Source organism: Callospermophilus lateralis, chromosome 6 (assembly GCF_048772815.1).
Source record: "Callospermophilus lateralis isolate mCalLat2 chromosome 6, mCalLat2.hap1, whole genome shotgun sequence".
NCBI classification, from domain to species: Eukaryota; Metazoa; Chordata; class Mammalia; order Rodentia; family Sciuridae; genus Callospermophilus; species Callospermophilus lateralis.
In genome coordinates, this window is record NC_135310.1 from 129,558,604 (window position 1) to 129,578,196 (window position 19,593).

At 35.2% G+C, this 19,593-nt stretch overlaps 1 protein-coding gene across 1 annotated transcript; it reads right to left on the reverse strand.

Moving 5' to 3' along the window:
- Positions 1–17,468: 17,468 nt before the first annotated feature.
- On the reverse strand, positions 17,469–18,632 carry LOC143402099 (endogenous retrovirus group FC1 Env polyprotein-like). Its single transcript, XM_076859571.1, has one exon. The coding sequence runs from the start codon at positions 18,630–18,632 to the stop codon at positions 17,469–17,471; it is 1,164 nt and encodes a 387-aa protein (XP_076715686.1).
- Positions 18,633–19,593: the final 961 nt, after the last annotated feature.

Consider the following 19,593-nt stretch of genomic DNA (forward strand, 5'->3'; position numbering starts at 1 on the left):
TGTATTTGCCTTTCCAATCATTTTTCATTTGGGGGAAATTTTCTGATATCATCTTCTTGAAGAGATTGTGCATTCCTTTGATTTGAAACTCTGTGCCTTCTTCTATCCAATAACTCTTATATTTGGTCTTTTGATGCTATCCCATAATTCTTGGATGTTCTGCTTATGGTTCTTCACCATCTTCACTGTGTGGTCAACTTTATTTTCCAGATTGTATACATTCTTGTCATTATCTGATGTTTTGTCTTCCAAGTGATCTAGTCTGCTGGTAATGCTTTCTATTGAGTTTTTTATTTGAACTATTGTTTCCATCATTTTAAGGATTTCTATTTTTTTTCAGAATCTCTCTATTTTTTGAAATAATCTTTTACTACCTGTATTTGTTCCCTTACCTCTTTGTTGTTGTGATCAAAGGTTGCCTTGATTTGTTTCTTTCTCTGTTTATTGGTAATCAATGTTTCCTGTATTTGCTCATTTAAGTCATTTTTAAATTCACAGATTATTTTAATTATAAACATTCTGAACTTTTTCTCTGACATTTCATCAACTGTGCTGTGCATTGGTTCTGTTACTGTAGTATCCTGGTTTGTTTGGGGCACTTTCCTCCCTTGTTTTCTCATGTTGTCTATATGATTTCCTTTCTTGCAGTGTGGATCTGAGGTATTACAGTTTCTACACTATAATCTTGTAGTATCTGTGCCAATTATCTGTATCTCACCTTGGTGTTGGCCTGCCAGATCCTGCCAGTGTCCCCAGATGTATGCTACTCCAACTATAGGAGGTGTCAGTGATAGCAGGAGATAACTTGAGATAGCAGTGTAGGTGCCCCCAGATGGATACAATGTCTTTCAGAGATGGGGCTGAAAGAGTTGGCCGTATACTGGCTTTGGGATGCCTGCTGCAAGATGCAACTTCTAGGCCCTATCTGTTGTCCTGTGGTAAAGGCCACTGCATGGTGAAAGCTATGGGGATGACTGCAGTGTTTCAAGATGGGAGTGGATTAGAACTGGGCTCCCAGGTGGTTGTGGGGTGGGGGAAGACCTAAGCTTACCCTGGGCCTTAGCTCCTGCACAGGTCAGGGAGGAAGGTCTGGGCTGAACCTAAGCTCCTCCAGTGGGTGTCTGCTGGTTATGGGATTGACTGGGGCCTACCTTGGACCCGAGCTTCTGTACAGGTCAGTGAGATGGATAAGGGCTGATCCTGACCTCTATTTGATTTTCATTTGTTGTTTCTTGGTCTTACCTTCTGTTAGATAAATAGAATATGCTTTTAGTATAATTCTATTTTATTTTAATTACTAATAGATCAAAAAACTCTGCCTTATTTTTAAAATGTTGCTTAAGGTCATATAACTTGCACTTTAATTTATCAATACCAATCTCTAAATCTTATTTAACATGATATATAACATAAGATTCCTTTAAAACAATACTCTAATTTCTCCTCCCTTCCATTGTTGTCATATACTTTATTTCTACATACGTTATGTATAGCACTACACATTACTAATCCTTTTGTCTTGAAGACTCAATTTTTTAAAACAATGAGAAATTATATACTATTTACCTATATTTTTATAATTCCTAACTTCTTATTTTTGTTTTCTTTTTATATAGATTCAAAATTCCATCCAGTACCATTTTTCTTTGCTTTAAGAACTACCCTTAATAGTTCTTTTATTTTGGTCTACTGCCAGTGAATTGCTCAGCTTTAGATTGTTTAAAACAGTCTTTTAAATGTTTTCACTGGGGGAAGAAATTTAGATGGCTAATACTTTTGTTTTTCAATTGAAAAATAAAAAATTATACATACTTATCCTTTTCAATATGTTGTTTTGACATATGTACATACTGTGAAAAGACTAAATTGAACTGATTAACATTTGCATTGTCTCTTGCAACTATTAATTTTTATGGTGAGAACACCTAAGATGTACTCTTCTGCAATTTTTAAGACCACAATACATGGTCAGTAACCATAATAACTGTTTTACAGTACCTCTCTGGAAGTTATTCTTCATGAAGTTTTATATCCTTTAGTCAATATTTCCCCAACCTCCTCACAAGCCCCTGCCAATCAACATTTTACTGTCTACTTTTATGAGTTCAACATTTTTAGAGTTCATATATAAGTGAGATCATGTGGTACTATTCTTTCTGTGCCTGGCTTGTTTTACTTTATATATTGTCATTCAAGTTCTTCCTTGTTGTCTTAAATTTTCTTATTTTTTAAGGCCAAGTAGTATTCTATTGCATGTATGTGTGTATGTGTGTGTGTGTGTGTGTGTGTGTGTGTGTAAATTCATTTATTTATTGTTAGAGACAGATTTGTTGAGTTTAAGGTCATATCTTGGATGTTGTAAATAAAACTATAATGAACAAGAAAGTGCAGATATCTTTTCTGCATAATGATTGCATTTCCTTGGGATATGAATACCCAGTAGTGGGACTGGATCATACAATAGTTCTATTTTTAATATTTAAGGAACATCCATGCTATTTTCCACAGTAGCTGCACCATTCTATATCCTCAAAAGTAATAAACATAAAGCTTTTGATTTCTCAAATATCTTCAGTAGTTCTTACAATTTTTTAAATTAACATCCTTTCTATCATGTGGCAGGTAATAACTCATGGTAGTTCTGAACTACATTTCCTTTGTGATTAATCATGGTGAGCACCCTTTCCTATATCTGGTGGCCATTTTTCTGCCTTCTTTGGAGAAATATCTATTCAAGTTCTTTGTATACTTATTAGTTGAATTATTTTTTTCTATTAGGTTGCAAAAGATTTGTATATATGTTAGATATTAATGCTTTATCAATTAGATAGCTTGAAAATATTTTCTCTAATTCCACAGACTGCCTGCCAGTGTTGTATTTGGACAAACACATAATGAAATCAATCTACCATTATAGTATTGTACAACTTTATTTATAATTGTCAAAATATGAAAGGAACCAATATGTCTCTCTGTCTCTCTGGAGATAAATGGAGATATATATATATATATATCTCCTAGACAATGTAATATTATTCAGTGCTTTAAAAAATGGGCTATCATGTAATGGAAAGTAATGAAGTAAAATTTACCATAGATTATAAAGATAAAGAAGTCAATATTAAGACTTTATGTGTTGCATTATTTCAACTATATGACATTCAAAAAAATTCAAAATTGTTGAAACAGTAAAAAATTCAATATTTGCCAAAATTTGATGGAAATAAAGACCAGAATGAATAAGTGAAGCAAAAGAGGATTTTTAGGAGAATTAAAATACTCTATTTTTTGTATATTGTTGAATTCAACTTGCTAATATTTTACCAAGGAACTGTGTATTGATGTCCATGAGAAATTATGCTACTTAGTTTTTATTTCTTGTTAATGTCTTTGCCTTGGCTATGGTATTGTCGTAAATTTTGTTTTATAGAATGAGTTTGAAGTAATCCCTCTGCTTCCATCTTTTGAAAGATATTGCAGAGAATTAGAATAATTTTTTCTTTAAGTGTTTTATGTAATGCACCCTTGACTCCAATTGGGCCGTTAGCTTTCTTTTATGAATAACTATCATTGCTTCAATTTCTACAATAGATTTAAGCCTATTCAGATAGGCTGTTTCTTCTTGTAAAAATTTTGACAAATTGTGTCTTTCATCTAAGTTATCATATTTGTGGACATAGAATAGATTGTAACACTATTTATTATTCCATTGTCCATGAGACCTATAGTAATGCCCCCTCTTTTATGTGTGATATCTAAGTTGGCTGGGCTAGAGGTTCATCTATTTCAGTTTCTTTTTAAAGAACAAGATATGGGTTTCCTTGATTTAATTTTCTAGTCTAATTTTTCTCGGGTAAATGGCATACACCTGGATTATATTTTAAACTTTCAAGGAACCTCCATACTGATTTTTATATAGCCATACTAATTTACATTCTCATCAACAGTTTTTGAGTTCCCTTTCCTTAGATGCTCACCAGAATTTATTGTTATTTATATTATGGATGACTGACATTCCAACTGAAGTGAGATGAGATCTCAGTGTAGTTTTGATGTGCAATTCCTTAATGACTAGAGATGCTGAGTATTTTTTCATATAATTGTTAAACATTTGTATGTCTAACATACATGTTTGTGCTCTTTTGAGAATTGTTTGTTTAGCTTATTTGCTAATTTATTTATTGGGACATTTCATTGTTGTTTTTGAGTTTTTTTTAGTTATTTATGTATTCTAGATGTTAATCCTCTGTTTGAACAGTAGCTAGCAAAGATTTTCTCCCATTATGCGTATTCTTTTTTCATGATGCTAGTTGTTTCCTTTTCTGTGTAGCATCTTTCTAGTTTAATACCTTCCTGTTTTAATCAGGTTTTTTCACTGCTGAGAATAAAGGATCTGACCAGAACAACTATGGAGGATAAAAAGTTTATTCAAGGGCTCACAGTTTCAGAGGTCTTAGTCCATAGAAGGCTGGCTCCATTTCTTGGGGCTTAGGTGAGGCAGAAAGAGTATCATGGAAGAAGAGTGTGGCAGAGAATTGTTAAACATTTGTATGTGCTCATGTCACAGTGATCATGAAGCAGAGAGAGACTTCAGTTCCTATAAAGCTCCTTGTCTTTACTATTGTCAAAATGACATATTTGGACATGTCATGCCCAATAAGATAATAATTATAACTTTAATGTGTTTGTCTTTTAAAATATATCAAAAATTAAAAATTGAGTTACAAAGCAAAAATACAATTACACTTGCTTTTTATTTATACCAGAGATCTATATTTCTTCATATGGCTTTGAGTAATCATTTAATGTCAACTTAAAGGATTTCTCTTGGCATTTCTAATAAGATTGGCCTAAAGGAACAAACTCCTTTAGCTTAAATTAATCTGGGAATGTTTTAATCTCTCTCTCATTTTTGAGGGACAATATTGTAAGATATATAATTTTTGAGGAACAGTATTTTTCTTTTAATATCTTGAATATGTCATGCTTTCATCTCCAACCTCCATGATTTATGGTGAATAACTAAATGTCAATCTTATGGAGGAGTGAATATATGTAGATTTCTTTTGCTGCTTTTAAAGTTCTCTGTCTTTGATCTTGACAGAGTTATTTTTATGCATCTCACTGTGAGTCTCTTTGGGTTTATCATATTTGAAATTGCTGAGCTTCTTCTGTCATTTCACATATTTCATCAAATTCATTAAAGTTTTGGCCATTATTTTTTCAAATATTCACCCTTTCCCTCCTCTCTGGAATCCCATAATGTACATGTTAGTCTTCTTGAAGGTGTCTCACAGAGTCTATTCTTCCCTGATCACTTTGTTATTTTTTTTTCTTTTTGTTTCTCAGGCCAACACCAATTGGCCTACTTTTAATTTTACTGATTACTTCTTCTTTCTCTCAAATTTGCTGTCTTTCTAGTGAAATTTTCATTTCAGATTGTGGACTTTTCAGCTCCAATTTCTGTTTGATTCCCCTTTTATAATTTCTCTTTGCTGGTATTTTTATTTCATTCACACATAGTTGGTCTATTTTCTTTAGTTTGGGGGAACATTTTTAAGTTGTTTTAGTCTTTATCTGAAAATTGCTATTCCTGGGTTTCTTTAAGAATAGTTTATATCTATTTATTCCTTCAAATGATCCATACTTTTCTGTTTTTTTGTAAATCTTGAAGATTTTTGTTGTTAAAAATTAAGTAATCTACTAATTTAATGTGTTAGTTATAGAAATCAGATTCTTTCCCTTTCAATATTTACTGAGCTATATTTCTGAAGGTTATAGCTTTGTTTCTGTTTATTTACTTTCCCTAATTTTTTTTTGTAGTTCTGGGAATAAAACCCAGGGTCTTGAGCATGCTCTATTAAAGAGCTTCACCCCCTATTACAGAGCTACACCCCCACCAAAGTATTTTTGAGAGGGATTATTTTGTGCCTTGTATGATAACTGAAATCACTGTTCCTTTAGATTTGGCAGGCACTTTCTTGCATGTCAGAAGCTAAAACAATAGCTCAAAAATAAAACAAAAACAGAAAAGAAAACACACATAAACACACAACAAGAAAAACAACAACAAATAACACTCCCAGTCTTTACAGATTAACTTTTTTCAGTAATATTCCTCAATACGTAGCAAGGATTTCACTGAGCCTAGGGATCAGCCTAAAGAGAAAGCTAAGGATCTTCTTAATTTTCTTGATGTATATTTTGCCCTAAGCATATATATGGTTTTCTAAATACCCCATTTATATAGGTGCATTTTGAGTATTCTAATTTCTCAAAAAATATTTGATAGAATTTGCTCCTGGGCCTTAAGTAATCTATCATTGATTTCAACTCATAGACTTTTGCTGTAGGAGTATGAAGAATTAGCTTTGCCAGAGTTTTTAGTGCCAACTACTTTTCTAGCCTGTGTTCTATGTTAACTGAAACAAAAATAAGCTCATTTTAAAACAGATGTACTAATTTGTAAGTAAGGACTGCTGTGCTTTCTCTTTACAAGGGACAAAATCTTATACTCTGAATTCAGGCTGCTGCCATGATAAGGCCACCACCATGGAGGAAGTGGCTGGAGCAAGGACAATAAGGGCATCACAAAAACATTCCTACTACTTTCAATCTGACTTTTTATTTGTTCAGCAGTTACTACAAATATATGATGTTTTCTGGAGTTTTGAAAACATTGGTTCTAAGAGTTTCTACTTGTTTTTGATGTTTCAGTAGAGGAACAAACATTTAGTGCTGCTTATTCCACCATTATGCTGACTTCATTAATTATATTATTATTATTATTATTATTATTATTATTATTATTATTATTATTATCATTATTATTATTATTTGGTACTGGGGATTGAACCCAGGGGCACTTAACCACTGAGCCACATCCACAGACCTTTTCTATAATTTATTTAGAGACAGCATTTTGCTAAGTTTTTCAGGGCCTCTCTAAGTTGCTGAGGCTGGCTTTGAATCCTCCTGCCTCTGCCTCCGGAGTTGCTGGGATTACAGGCATGCACCATTGAGTCTGGCTTCATTAGTTTTTTTTTTTTTTTTCACTTATATTTTTATTTATTATACCTTCTGATATATTTCTTTTCTTTTTTACCATTTTTTAAATAAATGTGGGATTACAGTCATGAGCTATTGCACCTGGCTGATATATATATATATTTTTTCCCTTTTGTAACTATTGCCAACTTTTAAGATTCTTTATTTCCTTTTAGTGCTGTAAGCATTAGATAGCCTGCATCTACTTACTGAGTTAATCTAAAATTAGTTCTGCAACTATAAGAAGGTATTAGAATATTTAGCGTGTTTCTGCTTATTTTTCCCTAATTCTTATGCTCTTTTGTACATTTTTGATAATTTGTATTTTTTTTTCTATTTTGGCTAACATTTGCTAAAAATTAGTCTGTTCAATAAAGAATTCTTAGCTTAATTTCAGCTTGTATAATAAAGTATTTATTTTGAATTTACCATACCCTATATTTTTGTTTTCTGATATTTATGTATATTTTCTGCTTTCAGTTTGTTTTTCAGTATGACATATAATGAACTGAGTCTTGTTTCAGGATCTTCTCAAAGGTGTAGACAAAAGTAAAATTCTGTGTGGCCCAGACATTTTACGATTAGTTTCCATGAAATTCATGTTATTTGAATGTTTATAGTTGGTGTTTTATAGGTGATGTTAACATACAGTTATCCTTTCCTATTCCCAAATGCATGTTTCTATGACAGGGTCTCTCAGAACTTGTAAAATATTGTAAAATATTTAGCTAAATAATTTGAGAATATTCTGGAAGAAATTTAGTGTGAGCAGATATTGTCTTTGTACTGTGAATTTCTAAGAGTACCAATGTATATATTTTGTGAATTTTTAAGAAGTCTTATGCTGAGCCCCTTCAAATTTATGGATCAGGAAACCTTTTAAATATTTTTGAGAAATGCTGACAAGACAAATACCTTGCTACCAAATTTTTTGATGTCTTCTTTTTGAAACAGAATCCACAAGTATTCCTACTGACATACTTTGATATGTAATGCATGCACATGCATTCAGCTTTTTAGGTCTTGATAATTATAACTCCATGAGAATCATGTCTCTAAACATCTGGCTGACAGTGAGAACTTTATTTTCATCTTTTTCAAGATTTTATTTTAGAATGAGATTTGAGGGCCTAGAAACATTTTAGATTGAAGATAAAAATGTTCAGAAGTAGTTCCTTCCATACAATTTCCATAGGAGACCTTTGTCTTGGTCACTTTTGTGCTTGGTACTAATTGCTCTATTAGGAATGTAGAGTCCTCCTGGTCCCAATCTGGGTCTGATGTCATTTCTTGCTACAGTAACAAATTCTAATGTTTTCTGGCTGTGGAAATAAGCACTCACACCCCAAACTTGGTAGTGAATTTGAGATTCATTTTCAGAATTTTATGTTTATGGAAAACTCATTTGTAAATATCACTTTCTTAACTTATAAAACTAATTAGAAAAGTGAATGGTCAGAATTTTTAGAGGTGAGGAAATAATAATATATCTTTTTCCTTCCCCACCTGATGTGTACAAATGTTCTGTCTAGAGAAAACAGTAATTATTTTCTTCAGTTGCTCATTTCAGCCTTCCTCAAACTACCCCAGTCAATAACTTACTTTCCTTTATGCCTACTTTTAAGAATTTTTATTTCTGATAATGGGTTAAGTTGCCTTGTACTATTTTATAATAGGATTAGATTTGAAGTAAATGACAATTTTCTAATCTCTCAATTTCAAAGAATGTATATTTAGGAATAAGAAAATGCAGAAATTGAAAAATCAAAGAAAGGGTAGCTTTCTTATATTTCTGGAAATTTCCTTTTGATTATAGTTTTCTTAAATTATTCCAAATAAAATATTTTGCTGGGGTACTGAGGATGGGATTCTTTATGACACAGCCATAATTTTGGATTCATACATGTTAATGAGGCAAATTATTTATGTTTGTGCATATGTATATGCCAATAATATTGCTATACATTTAGTATGTTTTCAAAACATGGTGGACTAGTTAAAAGAAGAAAAATAGGGAGAAAACAGTTTAATAGAAAAATTAAAGGCATCAGCTTATTCAAAATCCATTTATTCAATCCATATTTTCTTTAAAAACTAAGGCTTCTGCTGATAATAATAAGACATTTGCAAGAAATGTCTTTTCCCATGAAAGTTCCTTTCCATTTAAGAATTTTGGCATGCTCAATTAAGTTGGTCCTCATGTAAAATAACACACAATTGCAAACCATACAATTGAGATTTCAGAAGAAAAGCATTTTGTATAGTAGATTTGGGAACTTCTTGAAGACAAGAGTCTGGATATAAATATTGTGACTAGAAATTGACAAGAATAAAAGAAATTGACTAGTCAGTAAAAGAAATAGAGTTAGGATGAGAAATAAGAATTTTTTTTGTGTGTGCAGAATAGTAGAGATTGGTTTTGCTAGAATAAATTACAAATGTTGGGAGGTAATTCCGAAAACAGAAAGAAGATAGAAAATTGGGCAGAGCCTTCAATTAGATGATGAGGTTTGTAAATTTGGTATTTTAAGAAACAAAAATTTTATTTTTATAAAAAATATTTGTCTGGTTCTGATGACCATGTACAGGCAGGTAATGAAGACTAAAAGCCAAAAGATAAGAGGTCACCTAGTATATTTTGCCATCTTTGATGAGATCAATTAAAAGTCTTTCATAAATATTTTAAAAAGTAAGGAATCAAAGGCACTCATCATTATGCTAATATATAGTATGATGTTAGAAGAGGGAAAATAGAATTTAAACTCCAAACACAACTTCATTGAAATCTATAGAAAATGAAATTATCAAAAAGTTTTACTTTAATTAATAGGAAATTAAAATATCCAATTCTAAAAATGTTTTTGACAATGCATCAAAATTTATTTGCAACTTACAAGAGTGTTACTCTCTGGAGACTCTCACTATACTTTAGACTGTCTACTTTAATATTATTAGAAATATATTTAAAGAAAGCAATTTAATGCATAGATGACATATATTAGCTAATTAAAAGTGATAATTAGGTATTTCATCCTTAGCAAAATTTTGACAAATGTGTGTGCCAGGGTACAAAATAACCATATAAAAGTTTCCCAAAATATCTCATCTTTATTTGCAACTTTTATTATTGACAACTGATAAAATAGCTACAAAGATGATTGTTGATTTTACCACATCTCTTATTTTTCTTTTATTTATAATCTTATAAGATGCTATTCAGGAAGAAAAGTATGAATTTCTAAGAAAAAAATGAAACAATTTAGAAGAACTGAGCAACCACTAATTATTAATTACTTCTTGTATGGTCTACTTTATATCCTCATATATTTTAATGATTCTCTTTATTCCTCTGCCAGTGCAGACTATATTAATGGTTTGGCTACATGATAGAATCCTAAGGGAGTTTAAATTAAAGACACAGACTCCAATTACCTTTAAACTAGCTCCAGGACAGCTCCTCGAATCCCCAGCCTCAAGCTACCCAAGGAAGTAGTGAGATTTAATGAAGAGGCTAGTGAGGGAGGACAAGCATGCCAGAGAGAGGGCTTTTATTGGGGAACAAAAAATTCTGGAGAAAATCCCATCCAATGAAGGTTAAGGGGGGCAGTGTTCCAAGGTCAGGTGAGATGATTGGATCTTCAAGGGCTGTGGTCAGGCAAGCCTCCACATGGACAAACCCTCCAACCCAAGAAGGGTGGGGAAAGCTCTAACACATAAAAAAGTGTCTGAGTGCCTCTCACCAAGCCGGGGAGGTAACTCAATCATGTGCAAGGATAGCTTCCCACAGTTCTTGGTAAGTTCTGCATACTTTTATGTTTCTCTTGGAAATGTACTTGCTTGTCTCTTTCTCCCCTTTCTCTCTCTCTCCATCCCCCTCTTTGTTCCATGCTCCACACATTACATACTCCCATCCTCCATTTTTTAGGGTCAATGCTTCTCAAGTATAATTCTGATTCTAGCTGCATTCCACTAACATCTCTATTTTTATATTTGTCTCTCTTCTTGTCATAAGTGTAGTGATATGAAGATGCCTAATGAGAGTTTAGGAGATTATTTCATACTGGTGGGTTTTTCTGATCAACCACAACTTGAGAAGATCCTCTTTGTGCTCATGCTAATCTCTTACCACCTGACACTGGTAGGCAATACAGCAATCATACTGGTTTCCTGTCTGGACTCCATGTTCCACACACACATGTATTATTTCCTGTCTGGACTCCATGCTCCACACACTCGTGTATTATTTTCTCTCCTTCGATGACCCCTGCTTTACAACAAGCATTGTTCCCCAGCTGCTGTGGAACCACGGCGGTCCAGCCAAGACAATTACACTTATAGGCTGTGCCATTCAACTCTATGTGCCTCTGGCACTGAGATCCACTGAATGTGTTCTCCTAGCGGTCATGGCATTTAATCGTTATGCTGCTGTTTGCCAATCACTCCTTTATGCCACAGTTATGCACCCGCGACTTTGCCAGTTCAACTGCAGGAATAGCATGGTGGAGTGGAGTGAGCACCACACTCATTCAGGGCACCATGACCCTTCAGTTCCCCATTGTGGGAACCATAGGATTTACCAGTTCAACAGTGAAGTTCCTGGCATTATCAAGTTGGCCTGTATAGACATTCATACTATTGAGGTCCAATACTTCATGGCTTCTTTGGTACTGCTTTTCCTCCTCCTGGCACTCATCTTGGTCTCATTATGGGGACATAGTCCAAGCAGTGATGAGAATCAGGTCAGCTCAAGCCTTCCATAAAGCCCTTAGGACTTGTGGAACTCATCTCTTGGTAGTATAGTATCCCTCTTCTATGGCACCATCATAGCTGTCTATATCTATCCCAACAGCTCCTAAGCACACAGTCAAGGAAAGTTCATCAGGCCTTTGTAGACTGATTTAGAGTAACTCCCACTCTAAATCCCCTCATTTATACTTTGAGAAACAAAGATATAAAGGGAGCTTTGAACAGGCTGGTGAGAAGACAGATAAAAGCACAGTAGAATGAGAGATTCTCTTGAGGTACAGAAGCAAATTTGACCTAAGGTATAGATGCTGATTGGAAGACATTAGAAGGCTTTACCCAAAGACAGCCTAACACAAGTGCTACAAAATTAGACTCACAAGACCCTTTGGAGAACCTAAAAGAAATGAATATTGCTTCCTTTTATTTTTCTACTTATCATAATCAAAGATATCCTATTTAAATTGACATCTTTGTTATCTACCAGCCAATCAGTTTGCTCAATGAAGTCCAAATAATGCTTTCTGCTTCCAGAATTTTTGCAGTTAATTTTCTTCCTTCTCTCTTTCTCTTTTTTTATAAATCCTGGATCCACTCTATTAGACAAAATATATCTATTGATTTATATATTTTGTATAAAAATAAATGATGTGCTACTAATTAGCCAGATGACTTTTAGTCATTCTTTGGGAATTTATTCCTGAAAATCCAGTAAGATATTGTGATCTGGATCTTATCCTTGGATCAAGAGAAATGTCTTCTGTAAGTGCACCTAGTTTGCACTGTGCAGGAGGATCCAGGAGGATCCTCCACTTACCCACCTCCCTCCTTACCTTGGCTATTGTCATATGTGTCCTGCTGAAATTTTTTTTTTTTACTTTTACACTCCATATTTGATTATTTACCAGATTAGTTTTTCATTGAACTTTGATTTTTCATAGCTTATTTGCCTATGTTGGTGGTGGATTTTGAGTTTTGATTTGTTTGTTTTGATAATTAGGTGATTTCTACTGGGTAGACATATTTGGGGAATTCAGTTCCTGCCAGGTGAAAAGTGACAAGGACTTTTAATCTAATTGATTTGAAGAGTGTGTGTATGTGCATGGTTGTGCATGTTTATTTGAGGATTCTACTATTTCTAGTAATTATATTTCCTTTTAGAAAAGATGCAGGGTTGAGAGGTTTTTAGACTTTTGTTGGAATTTTCTCTGTGCATTTAGTGTTTGCTTTAATATGAATATGAGTATTTCTAAAGATAACACTCTCTTCCTTTGTGCTATCACTTGGACTTTTTAAATGTATATCCATTATAGGACCAAGAATATCAGTAGAAAAGAAATTTATATATTAAAGATGATCTTAATATGCCATCCTACAGAGTTTTGACTTTAAAATGTGTACTTAAAATATTCCTTAATGTAAAACTGGATTCCTAGATTCTCACACTCATCGTCTTTGATTTGCTTGCCAAAGCCTCTAAATCAAATAATTCAAAATCAGTGTTCTTAATGACTCACTAAATAGACTAAAAAGAGGAAAAAACATTTCAAATCAAACAATTTGTCAGTAAAATGAGTTTACAACAGCAATGTCATTCAAAATTTAATATTTCCCAAACCTTAAGCATGATATTTCTTTATTGAAAAACTAATGGAAACTAATGTCAAATCACTGTTATTTTTAAATAAAGATTTTTAAACTAACCAAAAGTGCCACCTCATATTTATATTTAATTTTTATCATAGTGCCATTAAAATAACAAATTAATAATGAATTAATAATATAAATGGTCTACTTGGTTATTAAAGTCAGTCAAACAAATTCTTGAGATATATTCTCCTAATTGTATTTGCATTGTATTGTATTCAAGATACCAATATTTTCATATATGTCTGAGATAGTACTCTTCTGTATTTGTACAGTGCTTCTGTCTGATACAAGGTGCTCAATTGTTCTTACTCAGTCATTATTCGGAATAAATCCAACTGATAATACTATATCAAAAGTTTTACAAACTCATAATAGCCAAACATTTTTAAAAACAAAATTAATGGACTTCTTTATTTCGTATAGCTATTTATTGTTATAAATGTCCCTCTTAGAACTGCTTTTTGTATCTCCTGTAGATTTTGATATGTTGTGTTTCTGTTTTTGTCTCAAACATTTTTTTTTCAATTTTCCTTTTATTATCTTCATTGACTTATTGGTTGTTCAGGAGTGGTAGATATTTGTGAATTTTCCAAAGTTTCTCCTACAATTAATTTCCAGTTTTATACTATCATGATCAGAAAAAGAATAATGTGTATTTTGTAGCTGTTGGCAGGAGTATTCTAAGTGTATCTGTTAGGTCCATTTTACCTACAGTATGATTTAAGTCCAATGTTTTCTTATTGATTTTCTTTCTGGATAATCTATTCATTTCTGAACATGGGATACTGATGTTTCTACTCTTATTGAATTGCAGTCTGCTAATATTTGCTTTATATATTTAGGAGCTCTGATGTTGAATGTATGTGTACTTAAAATTCTTGTTTTCTTGATGAATTGACTTATTTAACATTAAATAATATTTTTCTTTGTCCCTTTATTTACAGTTTCTGAATTAAAATCTATTTTATATTACTTAAATATAGATATGCCATCTCTTTTTTGGTTTTCAATTTTCAAGAACTATCTTTTTCTAGTCATTTACATTCAATCTATAGGTATTCTTATAGGTAAAGTGAGCCTTTTACGGGAAGCATATAGCTGGGTCTATCTTACTTTGTTTGTATCCATTCAATCAGTTTATGTTTTTATTGAATAATTGAATGTATTTATATTCAAGGTAATTATTAGTAGGTAAGGTCTTACTACTGCTCTTGGATATGGAAAGTGACAAACCCAAAATAAAGTGACCCAGGGAGAATGAATGAGGGAGAATACAATACTTTGATTTTTTCCCAGTACAATGTTTCCTAGTGACAAAGCAAGCCCTGTGGGGAGGATCAAGCCTGAAATAACTGCTTCTAGGAAGAGGCCAAAACATTGATCCCACCCTAAACAAATTATTTCCCAGTTACTGACTAATGACCCTGCACCCTCCACCTGGCCCAGTAAAGATAGCTCAAACTGTTAAATTATTAATTAAGTCACCTCTCAGTGTAGCCTATATAAGCCTAATCTCCCCCTTTGGTGTATGGCTCATTTTCCACCAGGAAAATGGGAGAGGCCTCACTCTGTTCCCGAATAAAAGCTGTGCTGAACTAATCTAGGAAGTTCACGTGCTTTTGTGCTAACAACTGCCATTTTATTAATTGTTTCCCAGTTGTTTTATAGATCCTGTCTTCTTTTTTTCCTCTATTACCTTTTCTCTTTGTGGTTAAATGATATTTCTCTAATGGTAAATTTTGATTTTTTGCTTTTTGTATGTGTGTGTGTGTGTGTGTGTGTGTGTGTGTGTGTGTACTTTAAGTTTTTTCTTTGTGGTTACAACAAGGCTCACAAAACACATCCTATAGTTATAGCATATTTTTTTTTAACTGGTAACAAGTTAACTTTGATTACAAAAAGCAAAACCATATTTTATCCACTACATATGCCACATTTTGAATTTTGAAGTTGCAATTTACATCCTTGTATATTGAATATAATTTAACAGATTATTGCATTGCTTTTGAAATAGTTTTGTCTTTGAAACTTGAAAGTAAAGTTATAGGAGATTTATATATCAACATTACATTATTATCATATTTTGAATTTGAGTATATATTTACTTTTATCAGTGATTTTTTTTTATTCTCAGATTTTTTTTATTATTCACTAGTATCATTTTCTTTCAGCATCAAAAACTTCCTTAGCATATTTTGTAATGTAAGTATGTTTTTTGTTTCTGTTTTTATTTGTTTTGAAAAGTATCTTTTCTCTTTCATTTCTGAAGAACATGATATGATTTCCTTAGCTGGGGATACTGTTATGCTCAAATTTAGGATGCTCATAAGACCACCAGAGACCAAGATCCATGTAAACAGTAAAGAGGTGTTTATTGCAAGCTAGCTCGGTCCTCCATGCACACACACAGCAACTGGTGATGCTGAGAGGCCCTGAGCCCAGGGTTTGCAGCAGTTTTATACATTCCTTGGGGAAGGCAGGGACTTCACATACATCATAGCATCTCTTAGCAAATCATCACACACCATGGGAAAATCATAAAACAACTCTAAAACATGATTAGCACACTTACTGGCAGGAACAAGTTGGGTAGGGGTGATTGGTTACTACAAGAGGGGGTTCATTTGAACTGATTGGTTTAAGGCAAGAGGAGTGTTTTTACTTAACTACATGGTTTCCCAACACCATGAACTACTGGGAGGGTCATCTGGCATCCCAGGTATTTCCCTATCTCATGCTGATTGGTGGCTGCTAGGGGGTTGCTATGGGTCCCCACGTAGCCTGACTGAGTCAGAGACACCTGGCTAAGCAGATCTCTCCAGTTATTTGTAGATAAACAACTTAGCAGGGTGGGAATGTGCCTAGGAGTGCTCTGTGGGTCTTTCCAAGGACAAAGGTCATGTCCCTTCCTTGGACAGGCTTTGCTCTGAGATAGAGGCTGTTTTTTCATACTATTCTTATTCTTTATTGGCAGGTTGTTCCCCTTTAACATTTTGAATATACATTCCTAATCCTACTCTCCTAGCCTATAAGATTTCTAGAGAGAAATATGTTGTTAGCCATATTAAAAATCTCTTATTTTTTATTTGTTTCTTTTCTACAGCTGTGTTTAGAATCCTCTCTTTGTCTTTGATTTTGAGAGTTTGCTTATAATATGTGTTGAAGTAGTTGTCAGATCAGGCGGGGCAGGCAGTGGCCAAAGGAGGCAGATTTAAAAGGGCTGCTCAACAGGCTTTATTGAGATATCAGTCCGGGGTGGAACTCAATCAGACCCACAGAGGGGACAGGAGAAGGGTCTGAGAAGAAACTGTGTGGAAGCTTGACCAGACTGGACTTTTATGGGGCTTACAGCAGGAAGAGAAGAGCTTAGGACAGGAAAAAGTGTTTCTAGGGTCCTTTGCCACCTTGGAGTTGGTCAGGGGAGTTGGCTGAACTTCAGGATTGGCCAGGGGGTCCTGCTGATTGACAGGCATTAGTCAGGAGATCTGGCTGATTGACAGGCATTTCCACTGGCATCTGATTGATGTTCTTTTCCAGCGCGGGCTGCTTTGTTCTAAGTTGCCACTAAGTTGCCACCACAGACCTAATATTTCAGCCTTTTTGATGATATAGGGCTGTGAATTTCATCTGGCTACTTCCTCCTTGTTTAGGGGCATCATAGGAGGGAGTGTCTTGGGTGTAGGTTTGGTGGGAAGGCGACTGTAGCGGTGTAGGAGCATCTGGTTGTAGGTCACTCTGGCAATTTCACTCACGTGCTTTTGAGCGAACCTGAGGAGGCAGGGAGCAATCATTAATAGAAGCCCTATTACTAAAATAGGAGTGAGAATGGGAGTCAGCCACGCAATGAGGGTTGAATTTAGCCAGCCTGGTCAGGGGTCATTTGTTTGTTGTTGTTTAAGCCTTTCACTCAAAGGACAGAGGGTGTCAACATTCTCTTTGACCAATCCAGTTTCATTGATATAAAAGCAGCATTCTTCTTTCAGGAACAGACAGGTTCCTCCTTTATTTGCTGTGAGGAGATCTAGAGCTCAACGGTTCTGCAATGAGACTTGGGCAAGAGATGTTATTTGCCTTTGTAGGGAAGTGAGAGAAGTGGCTGATGCCTCTACTGCTTCTTGAAGTTGTTGTTCAAGCTTTTGAGTAGTGGTTACTGCATAACCAAGTCCTCCTGCCCCGAGTCCAGAGGCAGCGAGGCAGGAGGCCAGGGAGAGTCCATCTACTACTGGTAGAAAGACAGCCCTTCTTGTCCTGGAAAGGGAGGTAGTAACAAGCCATGTTAACTCAGCCTCACTGTACAGAGTTATTTGGGGGACCAAGGTGGAAGGACCACAAAAAGCAAACGGCATGTTGAGACTTAGATTTTTTGTTAGGGTACCATTGCACCAGAAAAAGAACTCAGGTGGAGCAAAGGTTAAGGAAGAAATTCGAACAATTTGGTCACAGGGTGCAGAACCCGAGGAAGTGTAGCAGCAAGGGAAATTCCCTGATGAGTTCTGAAAAAGAGGTACTTGCTCAAAGGCTGGAGAGGTGGGTCCTTGGGGTCTAGTTGAGGTATTGAGTGGAAAATTAATGGAAATCCCAGTTAATGGAGTAGGATCCAAACCTGCACAGAGGAAACAGTCTGAAATGTTATTCACTTTGGACAAATTGAGAAGCTGAAGGCCCTGATGTATTTGGGCCATCCATGAGAAAAGGTCAGCTTTAGGATAGGCAATTGCATCCAGCTGGTGTTGGAGTTCCTTCTCTTGCTCCTGGATGGTTATGTGAATTTGAGGGAGCACTTGTATATAAGTTCTCCATATTCTGATAGAGGCTGAGGGGTGTTTGGCAAAACCCCATGAATAAAATTTACCATCAACACCAGAGGCCCATCTTGAGTTCCATGGGTCCCAAATAGTTAATTTAGTGTATGCTTGATTCTCATAGCAAGGCTTATCTAGGAAGCGTCTCTTGCATGAATTATAAGGGCACCCACCATAGGTGTCAGGCCAGCGCTTACAGGATTCCTCAGTTTGATCTGATATGAAGCATAGCATTGCTGAACATAAGTGGGGTGAGGTGGCCCAGTTGAATCCAGTAACATTAAGGGTGACGGCCCGATTACAGCCAGTGAAAGGGCAATCGCCTTGACCCATAAACTGAGAGTGGGTGGTGCCATTCTGTTGCCATGTTGCTTGAAGTAGAAGTGCCATCTGTGGGTTGGGATAGAAGCTTGAGAGAAATTAATGATTAGTAAAAGAATGAGAGGGTTGGTGAGAAATCTTGAGTTTGGTGGACCCTAATATGGAAGTATGAGTGTATGGGGTCAGTGGGGGATGGGGAGCCTCCAAATGATGTTGAGGCCTTTGGAGACTAGTTGAACAACCTGAGAAGAGAGGGTTAGACCATTGTCTGACTGGATGAAGACAGGAAGTCCAAATCTGGAAATGATCTGCTCAATGAGAATGGAGGCAATGGTGTCAGCAGTTTCCCTGGATGTAGGGAAGGCTTCTATCCAACTATAAGAGAGTGCTATCCCCAAATCACAAACAGTTAAATCTTATGCCAAGGCCTGACCAAAGAAGTAGGGACTGTCCCTGAAGCCTTGGGATACACCTGTCCATGCCAGCAGTTGAGACCTATAGCATGTAGGGTCTTCCCATATGAAGGCAAAGAAGTCAGGATGGAGGGGCACTGTAAAGAAGGCAGCTTTAAGATCCAGGACAGTAAAGTGAATGGTCAAAGAAGGATATGAGTAAGAAAACTGTGAGGGTTGGGAACCACTGGGTGGATGGGAATAACTGTCTCATTAATTAGGCAGAGTTTCTGGACTAAGTGATAGGCTCCTGAGGGTTTGCGTACTAAAAATATGGGAGTGTTGCAGGGGGAGTCTTAGGGATCCAACGGAAATTTAGTTTGGGGTTTCAGCTGGATATGGACTGGCTTGTGGTGGGAGACTATGACTGGCATGGAGATGTCCCAGATCTGGGGGTTGACTAGGTCAGGGAGCAATGGCACAGTAGGTACTGGTGGGTTATTAGAGAGGGTAATAATTAAAGAAAGAAGGAGATGGGTGGTAGTATTCTTGGGGTGTAGTTGGAGGGTGGGTCCTAGTAATTGGAGAACATGTCTGCCTAGAAGAGAAACTGGACAGGATGGAATGACCAGAAGGGT